The sequence below is a fragment of the Ursus arctos genome, unplaced genomic scaffold (assembly GCF_023065955.2).
Source record: "Ursus arctos isolate Adak ecotype North America unplaced genomic scaffold, UrsArc2.0 scaffold_1, whole genome shotgun sequence".
NCBI classification, from domain to species: Eukaryota; Metazoa; Chordata; class Mammalia; order Carnivora; family Ursidae; genus Ursus; species Ursus arctos.
In genome coordinates, this window is record NW_026622763.1 from 66,872,588 (window position 1) to 66,897,311 (window position 24,724).

Sequence of the window (24,724 nt, forward strand, 5' to 3'; positions counted from 1 at the left end):
GGGGGCAAGAGGGGCCCAGGGAGAGGAAGAGAGAATCTCAAGCAGACTCCCTGTTGAGGGTGGAGCCTGATGGGGGGCTTGATCTCATGACCCTGAGATCTGACCTGACACAACCAAGAGTCAACGCTTTAACTGCCTGTGCACTCAGGTGCCCCGCACTGGTGGTTTTTAAGGCTGGGCTGCTAGCTACAGGATTTTAGCTCGTATCAGATCAGTGGTAACACTGATGTTATGATCCTTGCCAATTTGACAGTTTTACATTCCCCAAACAGCATAAATAAAAACAATTCTGGAACATTCTTCAAGAATCTCTCCCCTTTTAAGCCCTCTGGCCAATGCTATCATGGTATCTACCTCCTTGACAGTCTGCTGAAGGGCAAAAGGAAAGAATATTAATAAAATCTGTATGTTCTTTTCACACATAGTTTTTTACTTAGCATAGATATAACAAGTTCCTGCCATGTAGACAGCTCAGGTTTTTTCAAGTCTCATGAGGCACCCACTCAAATTCCTTTTGGTAACTGTCTAGTTCTGCTGAAATCTATATTTATTTTCTTCTAAAACCAGGAAGAAGCTTATTCTAGCTGTTAAGAGTAAGAATTTTTGACAACCATTCCCCTAATTTGCTAGTTTATTTTATCTAATTTGCTAACATATTTTATAATTAGCAAACTGTAGCAAACATTTGGTTATTATGCAAGAACACCAGTTTTACCCAGAATAGATGTTGCTTGCAAAACAGGGAGGCTATGCTAAAAGATGAGGCAGTATACTTCCTCTTCATTGAAAAGTAGCTTGATAAGCTCCTGCATTATGAATCATAACCTTGATTCTGCTTTGTTTCAACGGTTTCCGTTAAATAATTGACAGTGTATATGAAAACAATACCTTTGTTTTTTTAAGTTTAAGAGGGCTGCTATAACATAGAGTGAATGCATTCAAACCCAAGTAGCACACAGGTCCTCCTAATATCAGAGGTCTAGGCTCTGATCCACATGCAGCAAGAACTTGCAGGGAATTAGTGCGGAAAAATGCATGTTTTACTTGTTTTTATAAAACATATAGCCATCTCCTCTGACTCAATTCCCTGGGTCCTCTAAAAGGATTTGAACCCCTGCTTATTTCTGATATTATATCATGCCGTAAGTTAAGAGAATTCTGTAACAGTGACCAGTCTTTATCAAAGCTTCCAGCTCAGAGAATATAATCTTTTATTCAGATAAAGTATATACACAGTCTCTACTATATTAAAGAGATCAATAAAAACATTAAATAATTAGATATGCAAAACACATACAAAGGGAAAAACTAATTTTATGCAACATAAATAACAGCTATTATTTATGGGGATATGGGCTTATACATAAGCTGTTTTGCAAATTTGCTAAGAACAAAAAACCATTTCACTTTTTCTAAATATGCTGACTTTGGAGATGATAAAAATTCATAAGAACATTAGCAGATGTTACTAATTATGTCATAAGTTTTTTCTCAATGTCAATGTTTAACTGCTCAGGTACAGGCAAAGAGGTAAGGGTAGGGTTCAACGCTGCTGGGAATGGCCAGGCCGGTACTAGAGAGGGGAGTGGTAGGGGACTTGAGGGCTTCTTGCAAGGGAATAAATGCACCTTTCCAAGGCTCCAGCAGCAGAATGAGTTTTCAAGCCCAGCTGTACTTAGCAGAGGCAGTCCATGGGATTGAAGAAGCAGGATAACCTCTTACATATAAATTAGGGGGCAGTGACACAGGTTATATGAATTTTTCAAACAATATTGGTTTCAAAAGACTGATATTCCCTTATGTGCTAGTTGGTAATATAAAAAAGCAATAACTTTGCAATCTTTATGAAAGCGGAATTTTCACTAATAAAACAACTATCATCCTTGATTAACAGTATATGCTCACAAATCCTATTTCCATAAGATCCAGGAAGAAAACAATCACCACTTACCTGCCCTGACACCTTCATAAAAGTCATGGCCTCCCTGAGAGAAAATTGAGATTAAATGGTGAATCTCCAGGCATCCTTCTTCCCAGTGATGATCTGTCTCCTCCACCCACTCTAGTCTCCCACTCCCACGGCCAAAGCCTGAAATAAACAGTCAGAGACTGGGCCGCCTTTATGACCCACTCCTTATCGCCACCTCCGATTCTTATCTGCTCAAGTGCATTCACTGTTGTGCTACTACTGGTCCTACAACTTTTTCACCACTCACTTTATTGTGGTCACTTTCCTTGAAAATGCCCTCATCTCCCTCAAGGCTTTTTCTCCCCTTAAAGTCACTCCTAGTAGGACGTAAGTAGCAGCTGAGGTCTATTGTTAAGAGAAGTACTTTGACAGGCACTTTAGACGTATCCTCTCCATTAAATTTCACACTATTTCTACAATGATAGGAACTATTCTTGTCTCCACTTTACAGATGAGGAAACTGGCATAAGAGAAGTCTTGGCAAAATCCCAGCACCAGCTGCCCCTACCATTTTTCTCTGCCTGCTTTTGAGGAGCTCAATCTTGCTGCAGAAAAGTCTATGATTGGTTTCATTTAAAATTCATGATCACGAATCTCAAACAGGCATGAAAAACTGCCCACCAATCCATGTTCTCTTCTCCACTTTCCAAGATAATCGTTTTAACGGCCTTCTGCCTTCTCAACCTCTACCTCTAGCAAATTTTACTCCCACTGTGTTCTCAGCTAATGACTTAACCTTCTATTTCATTACAAAAAGAGAAGCTCTAAGCCATGAACATTCTCTTCTTCCCACCCCTAAAATGCCTGCAGCCCAACTACACCCAACTGTACCATGCCTTCGCTTTCCTGACTATGGAGGAAGGGACCAACCCTCTTTCAAAGGCCCGTTTTCCCCACACTCCCACTCACATCTCTTCTCAAGGACTGGGCTTGAGAAGGTTATCTCTGTTTTTTCCCCTGGCATCATCAATGTCGGCAGCATAACCCAGTGACTGACTGTAGTTCAAATGTCTGGGCTCAGAAGAATGGATAAAGAAGATGTGGTATATGTATAATGGAATATTATTCAGCCATCAAAAAAAGGGAAATCTTCCCATTTGCAATGATGTGGATGGACCTAGAGGGTATTATGCTAAGCGAAATAAGTCAGTCAAAGACAATTATCATATGATCTCACTGATATGTGGAATTTAAGAAACAAAAGAGAGGATCATAGGGGAAGAGAGGGAAAAATAAAACAAGATGAAACCAGAGAGGGAGATAAACCATAAGAGACTCTTAATCATAGGAAACAAACTGAAGGTTGCTGGAGTGGAGGGGGGTGGAGGATGGGGTAACTGGGTGATGGTCATTAAGGAGGGCACAGGACGTGTTATCTAAGACCGAGGAATCAGAGACCTGTACTTCTGAAACCAATAATACATTATATGTTAATTTAAAAAAACAACAAATGCCTGGGCTCACCTGCTGGCCTCTACTACACAGTAACGACATGGCCTCGGGCTAGTAACTTCCCTAATGCCAAGTTTCCTTATATGAAATGGCAATATCAATACATCCATCAGAGGATTATCTTACTCCCAGCGCAGTGTCTGACATATAGTGAGTGTTCAGTAAATGTTAACTGCTTTTGGTATCAACAATCTTTTTTCTCTATTGGGTCATTCCCTACCATTTATAAACATGTTCTAGTATCTTCCACTCACTTGATTCCACAGTCTCAGCTCCTACCCTATTTGTTTCAGGAAGAAAAAGTTGTGTACATATAGCCTCCACTTGGCCATATCCCATTTACTCATTTACTCTCCAACTCGCCACACTCTAACTTCTGTCCCAACGCTCCTCTGAAATGGCTTGCCAAAATCCCCTGTAACTTCAGTGTTGCCATATGCTAAAGATGTCTTTATCCTCCCCTACTAGACACTTTGGCAATACTCTCTCCTCCTTGGAACACTCATTTCTTGCTTTCACGACCCCACACTCTCCTGATTCTCCCAGCTCTGTCCTTTTTCTCTCCCATTGCTCTTTCTCCTCTAACCCACTCAAAATGCTGGATTTCTTGGGGCTCAGATCGAGCTCTCTCATTTTCCCTCCATATGATCTTATCCATTCTTTACTTGACACATCAGCACTTGACTTACCGATTCTGTTAAAATGTAGAATCATGTCACTCCTCTACTTGAAAACATCCAGTGGCTTCCCGTTTGACTCAGAACAAAAACCAAAGTTTTTCACAGACTTTCCAGGCCATCCGTGCTCTGCACAGCCTTTCTCTACCCTGTTAACTCTGACCTCATCTCTCTCACTCACCGACCCTCCTCCTCTGCCCACACTGTCCACAGCTTTCTGCAGCTCCTAGGACAGGCAACACATTTCTGCCTCAGAGCTTTGTACCTGCCTCTGCCCGGATGCTCCTCCCCAAATCCCTGCACAGCTCATTCCCTCACTTCCTTCAGGTTTCACTCAAACAACACCTTCTCAGTCAGGTCTTCTCTGGTCATCCTACCTATAAGTTCAACCACACACCCCCTTTATGCCATATCCACCTTCCCACTTTACTTTCGCTCCTTGGTACTTATAATAATATGCTGTATATTTTACAATTTTATCTGTTTACAATCTATCTCCCCCACTGTAAAGTAAGTTCCAGGAGGGCAGGGATTTTGTCTATTTTGTTTACCTATGGATTCTTGGTGCCTCTAACAGTGCCTAGCACATGGCAAGCTTTCTTGTTTATTAAGTAAATAAATCTTCAAAAAAATTTTTTTAAAGATTTTATTTATTCAGGGGCGCCTGGGTGGTGCAGTCGTTAAGCGTCTGCTTTCGGCTCAGGGCGTAATCCCAGGGTTCTGGGATCGAGCCCCACATCAGGCTTCTCCGCTATGAGCCTGCTTCTCCCTCTCCCACTCCCCCTGCTGGTGTTCCCTCTCTTGCTGGCTGTGTCTCTCTCTCTGTCAAATAAATAAATAAAATCTTTAAAAAAAAAAGATTTTATTTATTCATAGAGAGAGCACACACATGAGCAGGGGGAGGGGCAGAGGAAGAGTGAGAAACAATCTCAAGCAGACTCCCTGCTGGGCATGGAGCCCAACGCAGGGACTCGGGATGACCTGAGCTGAAATTAAGAGTCGGATGCTTAACCCAATGAGCCACCCAGGCGCCCCTTCAAAGTTTTTTTTTTAAAAAGTGGCTCTAATGTCTTTCAGACTTAAATCTTTCACACACACCTCCAAACTCTGACTCCTAAATGCACTCTCTCCTTCCCTCACATTCATCATCAAGGCCTATCAGTTCTATTGCCTACACTGGTCCTCAAAACCATTCACCTCTCTCCAGTGCCACCACCCTCGTCTAAGCCACTACAACTTTGCAGCCTGACTACTGCCATAAACTCACATCTGGTCTCTACATTCACTCTTGAACCCTTCCAACCCCATCTCCATCCAGTGGCAATAAGTACCTTCTTAAAGCAAATGGAACCAAATCATCCACTGCTGGAACCCAAGAGACTTCTCAACATACTCATTTCTTACATTTTAGGTCACAGAGGAGCTGACAACTCAAAGATGTCTTCCCTTTGTCTCTCCCACTCCCTCCTGTCCCTGCATCATTCTCTTCTATCATCAACTTGTAGGTTTCCTTTGGAGCACTAACCACAATTTGTAATTATATTACTTATTTTGTTTACTTGTTCTTCCCAGTCTCAGTAGACTATAAATTCCATGAGAACAAGGACCGGTCATTCTTTCCACCACATAACACCTAGCACAGTGCCTGGCGATACAGCTAACATACTTGCTGAAGGAAGGAAGGAACTGATCAGTCCAGGCAGTGTGGTAAATGTACAGTGGAAAACACAGACTGTGAGCTATACTGGGTAGTGGTCAAGAGTGCAGGCCTGGAGTGAGCCCACCTGGTTTCACACAACATGTGCCTGCCACTTAATAGCTATACCACCTTAGGCAGGTTACTTCTCTTATGCCAGTTTCCTCATCTGTAAAGTGGAGACAAGAATAGTTCCTATCATTGTAGAAATAGTGTACAATTTAATGGAGAGGATACATCTAAAGTGCCTGTCAAGGAGTTAAGATGGCGGAGGAGTAGGAGACACCGTTTTCAGCCGGTCCTCCGAGTCGAGCTGGATAGGTACCAGACCAGCCTGAACAACCACGGAACCAGCCTGAGACGCAGGAAGACGCATCTGGATCTCTACAAATGAACATCTCCAGCTCTGAGTATTGAGGTACGAAGCGGGGAGCCATGAAACTGTGCACAGATATCGGAAGATAAACGGAAGGGGGAGGGAGCCGCCATGTTTGGGCGCCGGGAAGCGGAAGCCGCTTGCACGGGGGAGCGGGCAGGGCGCGCGGACGGCACCCACAAAACAGCAGACTGAGACCGTGAGCCGGGTGCGCGCGCCACCAGGCATCTCGCGGAACACCGGAATCCCGGTGCGCTCACTGGATCCAGACTGAGACCGGGAGATCCGGGAGCGCGCGCGGGGCGGCTGGAGGCTGGCGGCATTAGAAACACAAAGGACAGAGACGCGCCGGCCCTGGAAGTGAGGGCTGGGACGCCGGGTGTGGGGCGCACATCCCGGGACGCTGCAGGGTTGAGCAGCACCACAAGAACAGAGTTAAAGTGGCCAGAACATTAGTAGAGAATGGGCCGCAATCCCTCTGTTCTGTGACAGAGGCTGAAATTTGGCCGCTGCTGCTCTGACTCTCAGAAGAGGCACAGCAAACCGGCAGGGAAAGCCGCCAGAGAACAAAAGCCTGGAAATACCGGCTCAGGGAGTGCCCCTCCCCATCCCCCCTCGCAGGGGACGCGGAGACTCTACCCAAACAGGGTTGCCTGAGTATCGGCGCGGCAGGCCCCTCCCCCAGAACACAGAAGGCAGGCTGAAAAATCAAGAAGCCCACAACCCGGGCGCCTGGGTGGCGCAGTCATTGAGCGCCTGCCTTCGGCTTAGGGCGTGATCCCGGCGTTCCGGAAAGGAGTCCGTCATCGGGCTCCTCCGCTGGGAGCCTGCTTCTTCCTCTCCCACTCCCCTGCTTCTGTTCCCTCTCTCGCTGGTTGGCTGCCACAAAATAAATAAATAAAATCTTTAAAGAAGAAGCCCACATCCCTAAGATCCCTATAAAACAAGGGGCACGGCCTGGGACCCAGTCAATAATTTGGGCTCTGGAAACCCCGTAAACTCTCTTCATCAGAATGACAAGAAGGAGAAGCCCCCCCCAGCAAAGAAAAGACAGTGAGTCTGTGGCCTCTGCCACAGAAATAATGGATATGGATGTAACCAAATTATCAGAAATGGAATTCAGAGTAACAATGGTCAAAATGATGAGTAGAATTGAAAAAACTATTAACGAAAAGGTTACTGAGAATATAGAATCCCTAAGGACAGAAATGAGAGCGAATCTGACAGAAATTAAAAATTCTATGAGCCAAATGCAGGCAAAACTAGAGGCTCTGACGGGCAGGGTCGCAGAAGCAGAGGAACGGGTTAGTGAATTGGAGGATGGGTTAATAGAGGAAAAAATGAAAATAGAAGATGGTCTTAAAAAAATCCACGCCCACGAATGTAGGTTACGGGAGATTACTGACTCAATGAAACGATCCAATGTTAGAATCATCGGCATCCCCGAGGGGGTGGAGAAAAACAGAGGTCTAGAAGAGATATTTGAACAAATTGTAGCTGAAAACTTCCCTAATCTAGCAAGGGAAACAAACATTCGTGTCCAAGAGGCAGAGAGGACCCCTCCCAAGCTCAACCACGACAAACCTACGCCACGTCACGTCATAGTGCAATTCGCAAATATTAGATGCAAGGATACAGTATTGAAAGCGGCCAGGGCAAAGAAATTTCTCACGTACCAAGGCAAAAGCATCAGAATTACGTCAGACCTGTCTACACAGACCTGGAATGAGAGAAAGGGTTGGGGGAGCATATTTAAAGCTCTTTCAGAGAAAAACATGCACCCAAGGATCCTTTATCCAGCAAGGCTGTCATTCAGAATTGATGGAGAAATAAAGACATTTCAGAATCGCCAGTCACTAACCAATTTTGTAACCACAAAACCAGCCCTACAGGAGATATTACGGGGGGTTCTATAAAAGTAAAAAGGCCCCAAGAGTGATACAGAACAGAAAGTCACAGCCAATACAAACAAAGACTTTACTGGCAACATGGCAACATTAAAATCATATCTCTCAGTAATCAGCCTTAATGTAAATGGTTTGAACCATCCCATAAAACGCCACAGGGTTGCAGATTGGATAAAAAGAAATGACCCATCCATTTGCTGTCTACAAGAGACTCATTTCAAACCCAAAGATGCATTCAGACTGAGAGTAAGGGGATGGAGTACCATTTTTCACGCAAATGGACCTCAAAAGAAAGCTGGGGTAGCAATTCTCATATCAGATAAATTGGATTTTAAACTACAGACTATAGTTAGAGACGCAGAAGGGCACTATATTATTCTTAAGGGAAGTATTCAACAAGTAGATATGACAATTATAAATATATATGCCCCCAACAGGGGAGCAGCAAGATACACAAGCCAACTCTTAACCAGAATAAAGAGACATATAAATAAAAATACATTAATAGTAGGGGACCTCAACACTCCACTATCAGAAATAGACAGAACACCCTGGCAAAAACTAAGCAAAGAATCAAAGGCTTTGAATGCCATACTCGACGAGTTGGACCTCTTAGATATATATAGAACAATACACCCCAGAACCAAAGAATACTCATTCTATTCTAATGCCCATGGAACATTCTCAAGAATAGACCATGTTCTGGGACACAAAACAGGTCTCAACCGATACCAAAAGATTGAAATTATCCCCTGCATATTCTCAGACCACAACGCTCTGAAATTGGAACTCAACCACAAGGAAAAATTTGGAAGAAACTCAAACACTTGGAGACTAAGAACCATCCTGCTCAGGAATGACTCGATAAACCAGGAAATCAAAAATCAAATTAAACAATTTATGGAGACCAATGAGAATGAAAATACAACAGTCCAAAACCTATGGGATACTGCAAAGGCAGTCCTAAGGGGGAAATACATAGCCATCCAAGCCTCACTCAAAAGAATAGAAAAATCTAAAATGCAGTTTTTATATTCTCACCTCAAGAAGCTGGAACAGCAACAGAGGGACAGGCCTAATCCACGCACGAGGAAGCAGTTGACCAAAATTAGAGCTGAAATCAATCAAGCAGAAACCAGAAGTACAGTAGAGCAGATCAACAGGACTAGAAGCTGGTTCTTTGAGAGAATCAATAAAATTGACAGACCACTGGGAAGACTTATCCAAAAGAAAAGAGAAAGGACCCAGATTATTAAAATTATGAATGAAAAAGGAGAGGTCACGACGAGCACCATTGAAATTGGAAGGATTATTAGAAATTTTTATCAACAGCTATATGCCAATAAACTAAGCAATCTGGAAGAGATGGAATCCTTCCTGGAAACCTATAAACTACCAAGATTGAAACCGGAAGAAATTGATTCCTTAAACAGGCCAATTAATTATGAAGAAATTGAGTCAGTGATAAACAACCTTCCAAATAACAAAACTCCAGGTCCGGACGGTTTTCCTGGGGAATTCTACCAAACATTCAAAGAAGAAATAATACCTATTCTCCTAAAGCTATTTCAAAAAATAGAAACAGAAGGAAAGCTACCAAATTCATTCTATGAGGCCAATATTACCTTGATCCCCAAACCAGGCAAAGACCCCATCAAAAAGGAGAATTACAGACCGATTTCCCTAATGAATATGGACGCAAAAATCCTCAACAAGATACTTGCTAATAGAATCCAACAGTACATTAAAAGGATTATCCATCACGATCAGGTGGGATTCATACCTGGGATGCAAGCGTGGTTCAATATTCGCAAATCAATCAGCGTGATTCATCATATCAACAAGAAAAGACTCAGGAACCATATGATCCTCTCAATCGATGCCGAAAAAGCATTTGACAAAATACAGCATCCTTTCCTGATTAAAACCCTTCAGAGTGTAGGAATAGAAGTTACATTTCTCAATCTCATAAAAGCCATCTATGAAAAGCCTACTGCAAATATTATTCTCAATGGGGAAAAGCTGGAAGCCTTTCCCTTAAGATCAGGAACTCGACAAGGATGCCCACTCTCGCCACTATTATTCAACATAGTACTAGAAGTCCTTGCAACAGCAATCAGACGACAAAAAGGGATCAAAGGTATTCAAATTGGCAAAGAAGAAGTCAAAATGTCTCTCTTTGCAGATGACATGATACTCTATATGGAAAACCCAAAAGAAACCACTCCCAAACTATTAGAAGTTATAGAGCAATTCAGTAACGTGGCAGGATACAAAATAAATGCTCAGAAATCAGTTGCATTTCTATACACGAATAACGAGACCGAAGAAAGAGAAATTAGGGAATCCATCCCATTTACAATAGCACCAAAAACCATACGTTACCTTGGAATTAACTTAACCAGAGACGTAAAGGACCTATATTCTAGAAACTATAAATCACTCTTGAAAGACACTGAGGAAGACATAAAAAGATGGAAAGATATTCCATGCTCATGGATCAGAAGAATTAACATAGTTAAAATGTCCATGCTACCCAGAGCAATCTACACTTTCAATGCTATCCCGATCAAAATACCAAGGACATTTTTCAAAGAAATGGAACAAACAGTCCTTAAATTTGTATGGAAACAGAAAAGGCCCCGAATCTCCAAGGAACTGTTGAAAAGGAAAAACAAAGCTGGGGGCATCACAATGCCGGATTTCGAGCTGTACTACAAAGCTGTGATCACAAAGACAGCATGGTACTGGCACAAAAACAGACACATAGACCAATGGAACAGAATAGAGAGCCCAGAAATGGACCCTCGGCTCTTTGGGCAACTAATCTTTGATAAAGCAGGAAAAAACATCCGGTGGGAAAAAGACAGTCTCTTCAATAAATGGTGCTGGGAAAATTGGACAGCTACATGCAAGAGAATGAAACTTGACCACTATCTCACACCATACACAAAAATAAACTCCAAATGGATGAAAGACCTCAATGTGAGACAGGAATCCATCAAAATTCTAGAGGAGAACATAGGCAACAACCTCTACGACATCGGCCAAAGCAACCTTTTTCATGACACATCCTCAAAGACAAGAGAAACAAAAGACAAAATGAACTTGTGGGACTTCATCAAGATTAAAAGTTTCTGCACATCCAAGGAAATAGTCAGAAAAACTAAGAGGCAGCCCACGGAATGGGAGAATATATTTGCAAATGACACTACAGATAAAGGACTGGTATCCAAGATCTACAAAGAACTTCTCAAACTCAATACACGAGAAACAAATAAACAAATCAAAAAATGGGCAGAAGATATGAACAGACACTTTTCCAATGAAGACATACAAATGGCTAACAGACACATGAAAAAATGTTCAAAATCATTAGCCATCGAGGAAATTCAAATCAAAACCACACTGAGATACCACCTTACGCCAGTTAGAATGGCAAAAATAGACAAGGCAAGAAACAACAATTGTTGGAGAGGATGTGGAGAAAGGGGATCCCTCCTACATTGTTGGTGGGAATGCAAGTTGGTACAGCCACTCTGGAAAACAGTGTGGAGGTCACTTAAAAAGTTAAAAATTGAGCTACCCTATGATCCAGCCATTGCACTACTGGGCATTTACCCCAAAGATACAGACGTAGTGAAGAGAAGGGCCATATGCACCCCAATGTTCATAGCAGCAATGTCCACAATAGCTAAATCGTGGAAGGAGCCGAGATGCCCTTCAACAGATGACTGGATTAAGAAGTTGTGGTCCATATATACGATGGAATATTACTCAGCTATCAGAAAGAACGAGTTCTCAACATTTGCTACAACATGGACAGCACTGGAGGAGATAATGCTAAGTGAAATAAGTCAAGCAGAGAAAGACAACTATCATATGATTTCTCTCATCTATGGAACATAAGAACTAGGATGATCGGTAGGGGAAGAAAGGGATAAAGAAAGGGGGGGTAATCAGAAGGGGGAATGAAACATGAGAGACTATGGACTATGAGAAACAAACTGAGGACTTCAGAGGGGAGGGGGGTGGGGGAATGGGATAGACCGGTGATGGGTAGTAAGGAGGGCACGTATTGCATGGTGCACTGGGTGTTATACACAACTAATGAATCATCGAGCCTTACATCGGAAACCGGGGATGTACTGTATGGTGACTAACATAATAAAAAATCATTAAATAAATAAATAAATAAATAAAGTGCCTGTCAAAGTACTTCTCTTAACAATAGACCTCAGCTGCTACTTACATCCTACTAGGAGTGACTTTAAGATTAAAGTGACTAATAGAGTTTTATTTATAGTTTGATGAACTACTTTGAATACCTTAATAACTCTTTCAAGACATGAAAGTCCATTAGGGAGACCTACTTTCTAGTTATTAAACAAAATACTCCTTTAGGCTGTAAATTAATCTTAGGGCCCTCTACATATAACACAAAAGTGATGATTCTGCTTTCAAAGAGTTTATCACCCAGAAGAAGAAATCTCTATGACTCTGAAATGTTTCATAAAATTATTATTCTATGTGATTAGTCTATTTTAAGTGTATTTATAATGGCATTTTCAATGCTGATCTATTAAAACATGTAACACACTAATAACACCCATTCATACATTTTATATATACATATATTGCTCGTTTTACTAATGAGGAAATTCAGATTTACAGAGTTTACACTTCTTGCCCCAAGGCCAGAGACGGTGCCTAAAAAATGGTTAATTCTATTTTGAACTCCAGCTGAGATTAGAGGCCTTCTTACACTTATACACAAATATAACTGCTCTTTCTAAGGGCTTAAGAACAATGTGAGAGCAATAGTTCCACATACCTTTAGCTAATTGGCCTGTTGGGTTTCCACAGAGTAGATTTACAGGTAGTTTTAAGGTTTTTGTTTATAGTTTTCTGTATTTTACATGCCCCGCAATGAACACCTATTACTTTCATAAATAGAAAATAAGTACATATTTTTAAAATTCTTACCATACAAGCTTGACTCAGCCGATATTCCATAGTTAATACTTCTTGTAAGGTCTTTGAAGACCCCTCTTTGAGTTGCCTTAGTGTGATCTTTAGGGATGTTGGAGACATTTTATTAATTACCTGTGAGAGGAAAAAAAAATTATTTTTTTTTTTTACTAGTTTTAGCCCAAGAGTTCCTTTACTGTCTATAACAAACTGAGTTTTAATATAAATCTTACTAAAATTTGTTCCTTAAACAGTACTTTCACATGACACTTTCATAAAAGTGAGATTATGCCATAGCTTCATCCTGTCAAAGCACCAATGGTTTTCTATCTCTTGTAATAACAAAACATCATTCCACCAGTGAAATAAATGCTGTACCCATAATTAATAAAAGAAATCTATATTTTTGTAGCTTCCTGACATAAATTATGATCCCAACTAGGTAAGCAAACAATGATTACGCTTAAGTAAAATTAATACACATCTTACAAACAACTAAGATATCGGAAAACATTATACTTTATAATATAAAGAAGGTAGAGTTAGAAATATAGCTCATTCCTTCCCATTTTGTGACTACAGAGAAGTGTTTGAACTGAACTGTAGTCTTTATCTATAAATAAATCTACTTACCTTAAAAGTAAGGAGAGAAACAATTCGAGACCATGAGGTGGTCTTGTCTAGTATTTCAATATTTAGTAAATAAGAATAACAGGCCTGAGTCCTTGGCTACAGTGCTATGCGCCCCTTCCTTTTGAATTTAAAATGCTATTACTAGTGTTCGGACACGTGTACAACTGTGACAACAGGTGCTACAAGAGCTCCCTTGCTATGCAAATCTGATGCCTGCCCTGTTCTTTATAATTGCAATATACAGTTTTCAGGCCTGTTGTTGAGCGATTGCCTCAAAGGTAGAAATTTTACTTTCTGAGTTCAAAGAATTCCCCACATCAAGATTCCAGGTTCTTTGTAGCATCCTCAAGTGTGGCACACAGAGTCAGAGAACAGACTGAGTGGATAGGGCTATATCTTACCTAGCAGCTGCTAAAACTTAAACAGATGACTACTGTACAGGAAAAGTTCAGGGAAGATCAGTTTCCTACCTACAGTCACAACACTGAAGAAAAGGTGAGAAAGAGAAAAGCAATTAAGGCTTTTTATGCATCTGATTCATTTCCTGGGAACTCACTCTTCTGCCCTCAGTGCCATATGTACATGATCTCATTTAATGCCCCTGGAGCAATCCCACTCCATGTTCTCGCCTTTCTGGTTACAGACCATGAGGACAATGGCACCTGTCTAGCAGTCTGCATACTGTGCTAGGAGGCCCCTCCTTTCCACAGGCAAGTAGACAAGGGGTCCGTTCTGCTGACGAAACCACTGGTTTTCTCTAGCAAGAGCAATGCCCACGTGATTATAGGCGAACATCTGGAAGAACTTCATTCTCAATGCTGAAAGGTGTACTTAAACCAGCGACATAGCCACCTTCTATCTTTTCTAGTCTACAAAGTCAATGAAGCTATGATTCCCTTTCCAAAAGGCTGTAGTATATAGCCCCACAATCGTGTACCTCAGAACTACCATTATGGCTAACTGCCTATGTCCTCTTTCTTGTATACAACCTAGAATTCGAAAAACACAAACTCTGTCTTTGCTATACCTCCTCAGTTGGCTACCAATTAATTTCATTAAAAAGGTCACTTAATAAGAAAACCATCCCATTTACAATTGCACCCAAAATAATAAAATACCAAGGAATAAACTTAACCAAGGAGGTGAAAGACTTATATGCTGAAAACTATAGAACACTGATGAAAGAAACTGAAGATGACAAAAACAAACGGAAAGATATTCTGTGCTCGTGGATTAGAAAAACCAGTATTGTTATAATGTCCATACTACCCAAAGCAATCTACAGATTTAATGCAATCCCTATCACAATGCCAGCAGCATTTTCCGAAGAACTAGAATAATGTTAAAATTCATATGGACCCACAAAAGACCCCAATAGCCAAAGCAATCTTGAGAAAAAAAGAATAAAGCTAAAGGTATTACAATCCCAGATTTCAAGATAATACTACAAAGCTGTAGTAATCAAAACAGTATGGTACTGGCACAAAAATAAACAGAACAATGGAACACAAAGAGAGAACCCAGAAATAAGTCCACACTTATATGGTCAATTAACCTATAAGAAATGAGGCAAGAATATAAAATGGGGAAAAGATAGGCTCTTTAATAAATGGTGTTGGGAAAACTAGACAGCTACATGCAAAAGAAACTGGACCACTTTCTCATAGCATATAAAAAATAAGCTTAAAATGGATCAACGACCTAAATGTGATACCTGAAACCATAAAACTCCTAAAAGAAAATGTAGGAAGTAATTCTGACACAGTAGAGACATTTTTCTAGATATGTCTTCTAAGGCAAGGGAAACAATAGCAAAAATAAATTAGCGGGACTACACCAAGATAGCAAGATTTTGAACAGTGAAGGAGACCATCAACAAAATGACAAGGCAACCTACTGAATGGGGAAGATATATGCAAATGATATATCCAATAAGGGATTAATATCCAAAATATATAAAGAATTTATACAACTCAACACAAACAATCCAATTAAACAGGCAAAAGCCATGAACATTTTTCCAAAGAAGACATACACGTGGCCAATAAACACATGAAAAGATATTCAACATCACTAATCAGCAGCAAAATGCAAATCAAAACCACCATGAGATATCACTGTATTCCTGCCAGAATGGCCAGTATCAAAAAGATAAACAATTGTTGGTGAGGATATGGAGAAAAAAGGAACCTTCATGCACTGTTGGTAGGAATGCAAACTGGTGCAGTCACTGTGGAAAATATGGAGGTTCCTCAAAAAATTAAAAATAGAATTACCATGCAATCCAGTAATCCCAATTCTAGGTCCTTACCCAAAGAAAACAAAAACACTAATCTGAGAAGATACATGCACCCCTATGTTTACTGCAACATTTACAATAGCCAAGATACGGAAGCAACCCAAGTGTCCATCAATAGACGAATGAATAAAGAAGATGTGTTATGTATATACAATGGAGTATTACCCAGTCATAAAGCAGAATGAGATCTTGACTTTTGCAACAACATGGATGGACCTCATGCATATAACACTAGGTGAAATAAGTCTGAGAAAAAGAAATACCATATGATTTCACTCATGTGGTATTTAAGAAACAAAACAAATGAGCAAAGAAAAAACGAGAAACAAAAAAACAGACTTAAGGGGGCGCCTGGGTGGCACAGCGGTTAAGCGCCTGCCTTCGGCTCAGGGCGTGATCCCGGCGTTATGGGATCGAGCCCCACATCAGGCTCCTCTGCTATGAGCCTGCTTCTTCCTCTTCCACTCCCCCTGCTTGTGTTCCCTCTCTCGCTGGCTGTCTCTATCTCTGTCAAATAAATATATAAAAATCTTTAAAAAAAAAAAAAACAGACTTAAATACAGAGAACTGTTGGTTGTCAGGGGGCAAGGCTGGGTGGAGGAATGGATGAAACAGACAGGAAAAAATGGCCATGTAAGGGGTCCAGTTGTTTGTGCTTTTGTCATGCACACGTAAATACAGTAGGGGGAAAAAAAGAAAATTTCAATTGAAAAGCTCCACTGGTTCAGACATTTCATGAATAAGTAATTAAAGAGATTTCCTGTTAACGGACACCATATTAATAAAATAGTGCACTGAGGAGTTAAGATGGCAGAGGAGTAGGGGTCCCCTTTTTCAGCCGGTCCCCTGAGTCGAGCTGGATAGGTACCAGACCAGCCTGAACATCCACGGAATCAGCCTGAGACGTAGGAATATACATCTGGATCTCTACAAATGAACATCTCCAGCACTGAGTATTGAGGTATGAAGCAGGGATCCGTGAAACCGCGCACAGATATCAGAAGATAAACGGAAGGGGGAGGGAGCCGCCACGTTCGGTGCCGGGAAGCGGTAGCCACCAGCACGGGGGAGCGGGCAGACTCACGGACAGCACCTGCGAGAGAGCGGACTGAGACCGGTGAGCCGGGGAGCGCGTGCCACCAGACTGAAACGGAGCTCTGGTGCGCTCACTGGAACCAGACTGAGACCAGGAGCTCCGGAGCCCGCGGGGGCGGCTGGCGGCTGGCGGTGTTAGAAACACAAAGGACAGACACGCGCCGGCCCTGGAAGTGAGGGCTGGGATGCCGGGTGTGGGGCGCACATCCCGGGACACTGCAGGGTTGAGCAGCACCAACAGTAACAGAGTTAAAGTGGCCAGAACATCAGTGGAGAATGGGCCGCAATCCCTCTGTTCTGAGACAAAGGCTGAGATTCGGCTACTGCTGCTCTGACTCTCAGAAGAGGCACAAACCGCCAGGGAAAGCCGCCAGAGAACAAAAGCCTGGAAAGACCGGCTCACAGTGTGCCCATCCTCATCCCCCCTTGCAGGGGACACGGAGACTTGACCCGTGTAGAGTATCGGCGCAGCAGGCCCCTCCCCCAGAAGGCAGGCTGAAAAATCAAGAAGCCCACATCCCTAAGATCCCTATAAAACAAGTGCACACTGCCTGGGTCCTGGTCAATAATGTGGGCTCTGGACAACCACTCAACCTCTCCTCATCAGAATGACAAGAAGGAGAAATCCCCCCCAGCAAAGAAAAGACAACGTGTCTGTGGCCTCTGCCACAGAACTAATGGATATGGATATAACCAAATTATCAGAACTGGAGTTCAGAGTAACAATGGTCAAGATGATGTGTAGACTTGAAAAAAGTATTAACGAAAATGTTAATGAGAATATAGAATCTCTAAGGGCGGAAATGAGAGCGAATCTGGAAGAAATTAAAAATTCTATGAGCCAAATGCAGTCAAAACTAGAGGTTCTGACGGCCAGGATGAATGAGGCAGAAGAACGTATCAGCAAATTGGAGGATGGGTTAGTAGAAGAGAAAGCAAAAATAGAAACTTGGCTCAAAAAAATCCAATCTCAAGAATGTAGGTTACGGGAGATTACTGACTCAATGAAACGTTCCAATGGCAGAATCATCGGCATCCCCGAGGAGGTGGAGAAAAACAGAGGTCTGGAAGAGATATTTGAACAAATTGTAGCTGAAAACTTCCCTAATCTAGCAAGGGAAACAAATATTCGTGTCCAAGAGGCAGAGAGGACCCCTCCCAAGCTCAACCATGACAAACCTACGCCACGTCACGTCATAGTGCAATTCACAAATATTAGATGCAAGGATACAGTATTGAAAGCGGCCAGGGCAAAGAAATTTCTCACGTACCAAGGCAAAGGTATCAGAATTACGTCAGACCTGTCTACACAGACCTGGAATGAGAGAAAGGGTTGGGGTGGGGGCATTTTTAAAGCTCTTTTAGAGAAAAACATGCAGCCAAGGATCCTTTATCTAGCAAGGCTGTCATTCAGAATTGATGGAGAGATAAAGATCTTCCAGAATCAACAGTCATTGACCAATTTCGTAACCATGAAACCAGCCCTACAGGAGATATTAAGGGGGGGTTCTATAAAAGTAAAAAGGCCCCAAGAGTGATACAGAACAGAAAGTCACAATCTATAGAAACAAAGACTTTACTGGCAACATGGCATCACTAAAATCACATCTCTCAATAATCAGTCTCAATGTAAATGGGTTAAATTCTCCCATAAAGTGCCACAGGGTTGCAGATTAGATAAAAAGACATGACCCATCCATTTGCTGTCTACAAGAGACTCATTTTGAACCTAAAGATACATCCAGACTGAAAGTAAAGGGATGGAATACCATCTTTCACGCCAATGGACCTCAAAAGAAAGCTAGGGTAGCAATTCTCAAATCAGACAGATTGGATTTTAAACTAAAGACTATAGTTAGAGATACAGAAGGGCACTATATTATTCTTAAAGGGTGTATCCAACAAGTGGATATGACAATTATAAATATATATGCCCCCAACAGGGGAGCAGCAAAATACACAAGCCAACTCTTAACCAGAATAAAGAGACATATAGATAAAAATACATTAATAGTAGGGGACCTCAAAACTCCACTATCAGAAATAGAACACCCATACAAAAAATTGACAAAGAAACAAGAGCTTTGAATGCCAAACTCGACGAGTTGGACCCCATAGATATACATAGAACACTACACCCCAGAACCAAAGAATATTCATTCTGCTCTAATGCCCATGGAACATTCTTAAGAATAGACCATGTTCTGGGTCACAAAACAGGTCTCAATTGATACCAAAAGACTGAAATTATTCCCTGCATATTCTCAGACCACAACGCTTTGAAATTGGAACTCAACCACAAGGAAAAATTTGGAAGAAACTCAAACACTTGGAGACTAAGAACCATCGTGCTCAGGAATGATTCGATAACCCAGGAAATCAAAAATCAATTTAAACAATTTATGGAGACCAACAAGAATGAAAACACAACGGTCCAAAACCTATGGGATATGCAAAGGCAGTCCTAAGGGGGAAATACATAGCCATCCAAGCCTCACTCAAAAGAATAGAAAAATATAAAATGCAGTTTTTATATTCTCACCTCAAGAAGCTGGAACAGCAACAGAGGAACAGGCCTAATCCACACATGAGGAAGCAGTTGACCAAGATTAGAGCAGAAATCAATGAATTAGAAACCAGGAGCACAGTAGAACAGATCAACAGAACTAGAAACTGGTTCTTTGAAAGAGTAAATGAAATTGACAAACCACTGGCAAGACTTATCCAAAAGAATAGAGAAAGGACCCAAATTAATAAAATTATGAATGAAAAGGGAGAGGTCACAACCAACACCAATGAAATTGGAAGGATTGTTAGAAACTTTTATCAACAGCTTTATGCCAATAAATTAAGCAATCTGGAAGAGATGGAGGCCTTCCTGGAAACCTATAAACTACCAAGACTGAAACAGGAAGAAATTGATTTTTTAAACAGGCCAATTAATTATGAAGAGATTGAAACAGTGATAAAAAAACCTTCCAGAAAACAAAACTCCAGGACCGGATGGTTTTCCCGGGGAATTCTACCAAACATTCAAAGAAGAAATAATACCTATTCTCCTAAAGCTATTTCAAAAATAGAAACAGAAGGAAAGCTACCAAACTCATTCTATGAGGCCAATATTACCTTGATCCCCAAACCAGGAAAAGACCCCAGCAAAAAGGAGAATTACAGACCGATTTCCCTAATGAATATGGACGCCAAAATCCTCAACAAGATCCTGGCTAATAGAATCCAACAGTACATTAAAAGGATTAGCCATCATGACCAAATGGGATTCATCCTTGGGATGCAAGGGTGGTTAAACATTCGCAAATCTATCAGTGTCATAGACTTTATCAGCAAAAAAAAAAAAAAAAAAGCCAAAAATCATGATTCTCTCAATAGATGCAGAAAAAGCATTTGACAAAATACAGCATCCTTTCCTGATTAAAACCCTTCAGAGTGTAGGGGTAGAGCGTACATTCCTCAATCTCATAAAAACCATCTATGAAAAGCCTACAGCAAATATCATTCTCAATGGGGAAAAGCTGGAAGCCTCTCCCTTAAGATCAGGAACACGACAAGGATGCCCACTCTCGCCATTATTATTCAACATAGTACTAGAAGTCTTTGCAACAGCAATCAGACAACAAAAAGGGATAAAAGGTATCCAAATCGGCAAAGAAGACGTCAAACTGTCTCTCTTCGCAGATGACATGATACTCTATATGGAAAACCCAAAAGAAACCACTCCCAAAGTATTAGAAGTTATAGAGCAATTCAGTAATGTGGCGGGATATAAAATCAATGCTCAGAAATCAGTTGCATTTCTATACACGAATGAGACTGAAGAAAGAGAAATTAGGGAATCCATCGCCTTTACAATAGCACCAAAAATCATACGTTACCTTGGAATTAACTTAACCAGAGATGTAAAGGATCTATATTCTAGGAACTACAAATCACTCTTGAAAGACATTGAAGAAGACACAAAAAGATGGAAAAATATTCCATGCTCATGGATCGGAAGAATTAACATAGTTAAAATGTCCATGCTACCCAGAGCAATCTACACTTTCAGTGCTATCCCGATCAAAATACCAATGACATTTTTCAAAGAATTGGAACAAATAGTCCTTAAATTTGTATGGAACCAGAAAATGCCCAGAATCGCCAAGGAACTGTTGAAAAGGAAAAACAAAGCTGGGGGCATCACAATGCCGGATTTCGAGCTATACTACAAAGCTGTGATCACAAAGACAGCATGGTACTGGCACAAAAACAGACACATAGACCAATGGAACAGAATAGAGCACCCAGAAATGGACCCTAGGCTCTTTGGGCAACTAATCTTTGATAAAGCAGGAAAAAACATCCGGTGGGAAAAAGACAGTCACTTCCATAAATGGTGCTGGGAAAATTGGACAGCTACATGCAAAAGAATGAAACTTGACCACTCTCTCACCATACACAAAGATAAACTCCAAATGGATGAAAGACCTCGATGTGAGACAGGAATCCATCAAAATCCTAGAGGAGAGCATAGGCAGCAACCTCTACGACATCAGCCACAGCAAACCTTTTCATGACACATCTCCAAAGGCAAGAGAAACAAAAGATAAAATGAACTTGTGGGACTTCATCAAGATAAATAGCTTCTGCACAGCCAAGGAAACAGTCAAAAAAACTAAGAGGCAGCCCACGGAATGGGAGAATATATTTGCAAATGATACTACAGGTAAAAGACTGGTATCCAAGATCTACAAAGAACTTCTCAAACTCAATACACGAGAAACAAATAAATCATAAAATGGGCAGAAGATATGAACACTTTTCCAATGATGACATACAAATGGCCAAGAGACACATGAAAAAATGTTCAAAATCATTAGCCATCAGGGAAACTCAAATCAAAACCACACTAAGATACCACCTTATGCCAGTTAGAATGGCAAAAATTGACAAGGCAAGAAACAACAATTGTTGGAGAGGATGTGGAGAAAGGGGAACACTCTTACACTGTTGGTGGGAATGCAAGTTGGTACAGCCACTCTGGAAAACAGTGTGGAGGTCCCTTAAAAAGTTAAAAATTGAGCTACCCTATGATCCAGCCATTGCACTACTGGGTATTTACCGCAAAGATACAGATGTAGTGAAGAAAAGGGCCACATGCACCCCAATGTTCATAGCAGCTCTGTCCCCAATAGCTAAATCGTGGAAGGAGCCAAGATGCCCTTCAACAGATGACTGGATTAAGAAGTTTTGGTCCATATATACAATGGAATATTATTCAGCTATCTAAAAGAATGATTTCTCAACATTTGCTGCAACATGGATGGCACTGGAGGAGATAATGCTAAGTGAAATAAGTCAAGCGGAGAAAGACAATTATCATATGGTTTCTCTCATCTATGGAACATAAGAACTAGGAAGACTGGTAGGAGAAGAAAGGGATAAAGAAAGGGGAGGTAATCAGAGGGGGGAGTGAAGCATGAGAGACTATGGACTCCGAGAAACAAACTGAGTGCTTCGGAGGGGAGAGCGGTGGGGGAATGGGATAGGCTGGTGATGAGTAGTAAGGAGGGCACGTATTGCATGGTGCACTGGGTGTTATACGCAACTAATGAATCATCGAACTTTACATCAAAAACAAGGGATGTACTGTATGGTGACTAACATAACAAAAAATATTTTAAAGAAAGGAATGCCAAATTCAAAAAATAAAAAATAAAATAGTGCATTGACAACCCAAGGAAAACTAGTTTCCAACAATTCTTAGTATACTGGCAATTTGGCACAGAGACTCAGGGTTTGAACTATAAAGTCCAACAACTCAGCATAGAATTCCAGCTCCACCACCTCTGACATGATTGATCTAGTTTCCTCATTTGTAAATGGACACTGTAATACTACCCACCTCAAAAATGGATAGTGCAAAGTGTCAGAAACCAAGCCAAAAAGGGAAGGGAAGGGATGGAATACGTACTGAGCACATTTCCCTTAGCTCTCAAAGATGTTCACATGTATGCACACTGTATAAATGAGGAAACCAGCCTGATAAGAATTTATGCAAGGTCACACAGAGAGGAATCCAAACCCAACCCTGTCAACTCCAAAGCCTACTTCTTTCTACATGCAAGGCTATAAAGGTATCAATGTCGAAGGCTGATGAAAAGTCAAAAAGAACAAAGATGGAGAAGACATTATGTCAGGTGGTAGAAAGAAGTTAATAAAAACTTACTTGTGTAATTTTGATGGAAAGAGAGGGAAGACTAAGTCAGGATTGTAGCTTGATTAAAAACTGTTAAGAGAAGGCTTTTGGTAAGAGTAGGAAAGCTTTTGAAAATAAGGGCAGAAGGAAATGTGCATTCACCTAAGAAGGTAACATTTTGAAGATAACTGAAAGAGGGAGAGGACTGATGCCAAGTAGTTTCTAAATGAGGCAGGAAAGGATGGAATGAAAGCACAAATGGGGATGTTTCCCTCGGCAAGAAAGTGAGACACGTTAGGGGAATCAAAAGGATGATGGAAGAGAGTTAAAGGAGCTCAGGTAATATAGCCTCATTCATTAAAAAGGGAACACAGAGACTATTCCAGAAAATTGGATACATGTTTAGGACTTGGATCTTCAGCTATGTCAGACAGGTGTACGGCTACAATGTTGCAACCACACAACCTGATGAACATATTTCTACTTCTTGGTAAAACACTGGTTAGTGTTGTAACTAAATTATCTGACCCTTTAAAAATTAGCTGTCTCATGTATGCCAAAGAGCCACTTCTTTTTTCCTTTATTTTTATCAAATAATTCACATTCTCATCAATTCAATATTAGTGAGCATCTACTATACATTAGACACTTCAGAGGAGACAACAGTAAACAGGACATTCATTCCTGCATTCAGGGTGTTATCGGCATTATAGTCATTGCCTTTTTGGTAAGAATCCTAAGAACCCTTCTTTTGTTAAGCTTTATCAAATCCTAGGGAATTTCCAGCAAAAGAAAAACTCAGGATACTCCCTCTGCCCTTCCCCTCAGCATCTACCGGAATACTCAATAACATACATGCATTGACATGCATTACCCAAAAAACCTATATTGATACAATTAAAAGAACAGTATTCAACAAGCCTATGATGATACAATTAGAAGAATTCTACCAAGAAGGCCTCAAGGTTGACTGAAGGGCTGATACAGACGTAGAAGTCCAACCCCTTCTCTGATTTAGTAGGTGATCTTAGAAAATGAGCTTTAGAGGTTTTTTTTTTTCTTTATAAAAAAAGGATGTCATTTATGACATTCTCTAAAAGTCTAGGCTCTGTCGGATTTAACTCCAAAAGAAGGAACCCCAACAATTAGGAATTCATGTATATTTAGATCATTTATATTTACTATACTATGAACTGTGAATACTTTTCTAAATAATCTTAACATATTTTGTACTTTTATCTATAAATCTTTTCCAGAAGTGTTCAGATTGACAGTAAACCAACAGAAATATAAAATACCTGAACTAGAGCAAGTCAGTCTAATTCACGGTATACTGCAGTTTCTCAGAAATATTTTTTTAAAATATACTCTATATCATTCTGGAGGGTCATATTATTATATAAAGACCAAATAGCATTTTAAAGAAATGGGCACTGGTATTTCTTTTATCTTCAGC

General features: G+C 40.8%; 1 protein-coding gene across 4 annotated transcripts in view; it reads right to left on the reverse strand.

Moving 5' to 3' along the window:
• HIBCH (3-hydroxyisobutyryl-CoA hydrolase) overlaps positions 1-24,724 on the reverse strand; it is a 126,717-nt gene that overhangs the window by 12,853 nt on the left and 89,140 nt on the right. For all 4 annotated transcript variants that reach the window (XM_057303592.1, XM_057303587.1, XM_057303579.1 and 1 more), the window contains exons 12-13: positions 13,064-13,183; positions 1,952-1,985 (exon numbers count right to left, since the gene is read on the reverse strand). In XM_057303592.1, coding sequence (XP_057159575.1) covers positions 1,952-1,985; positions 13,064-13,183 — 154 coding nt within the window. The remainder of the gene's footprint in view (positions 1-1,951; positions 1,986-13,063; positions 13,184-24,724) is intronic.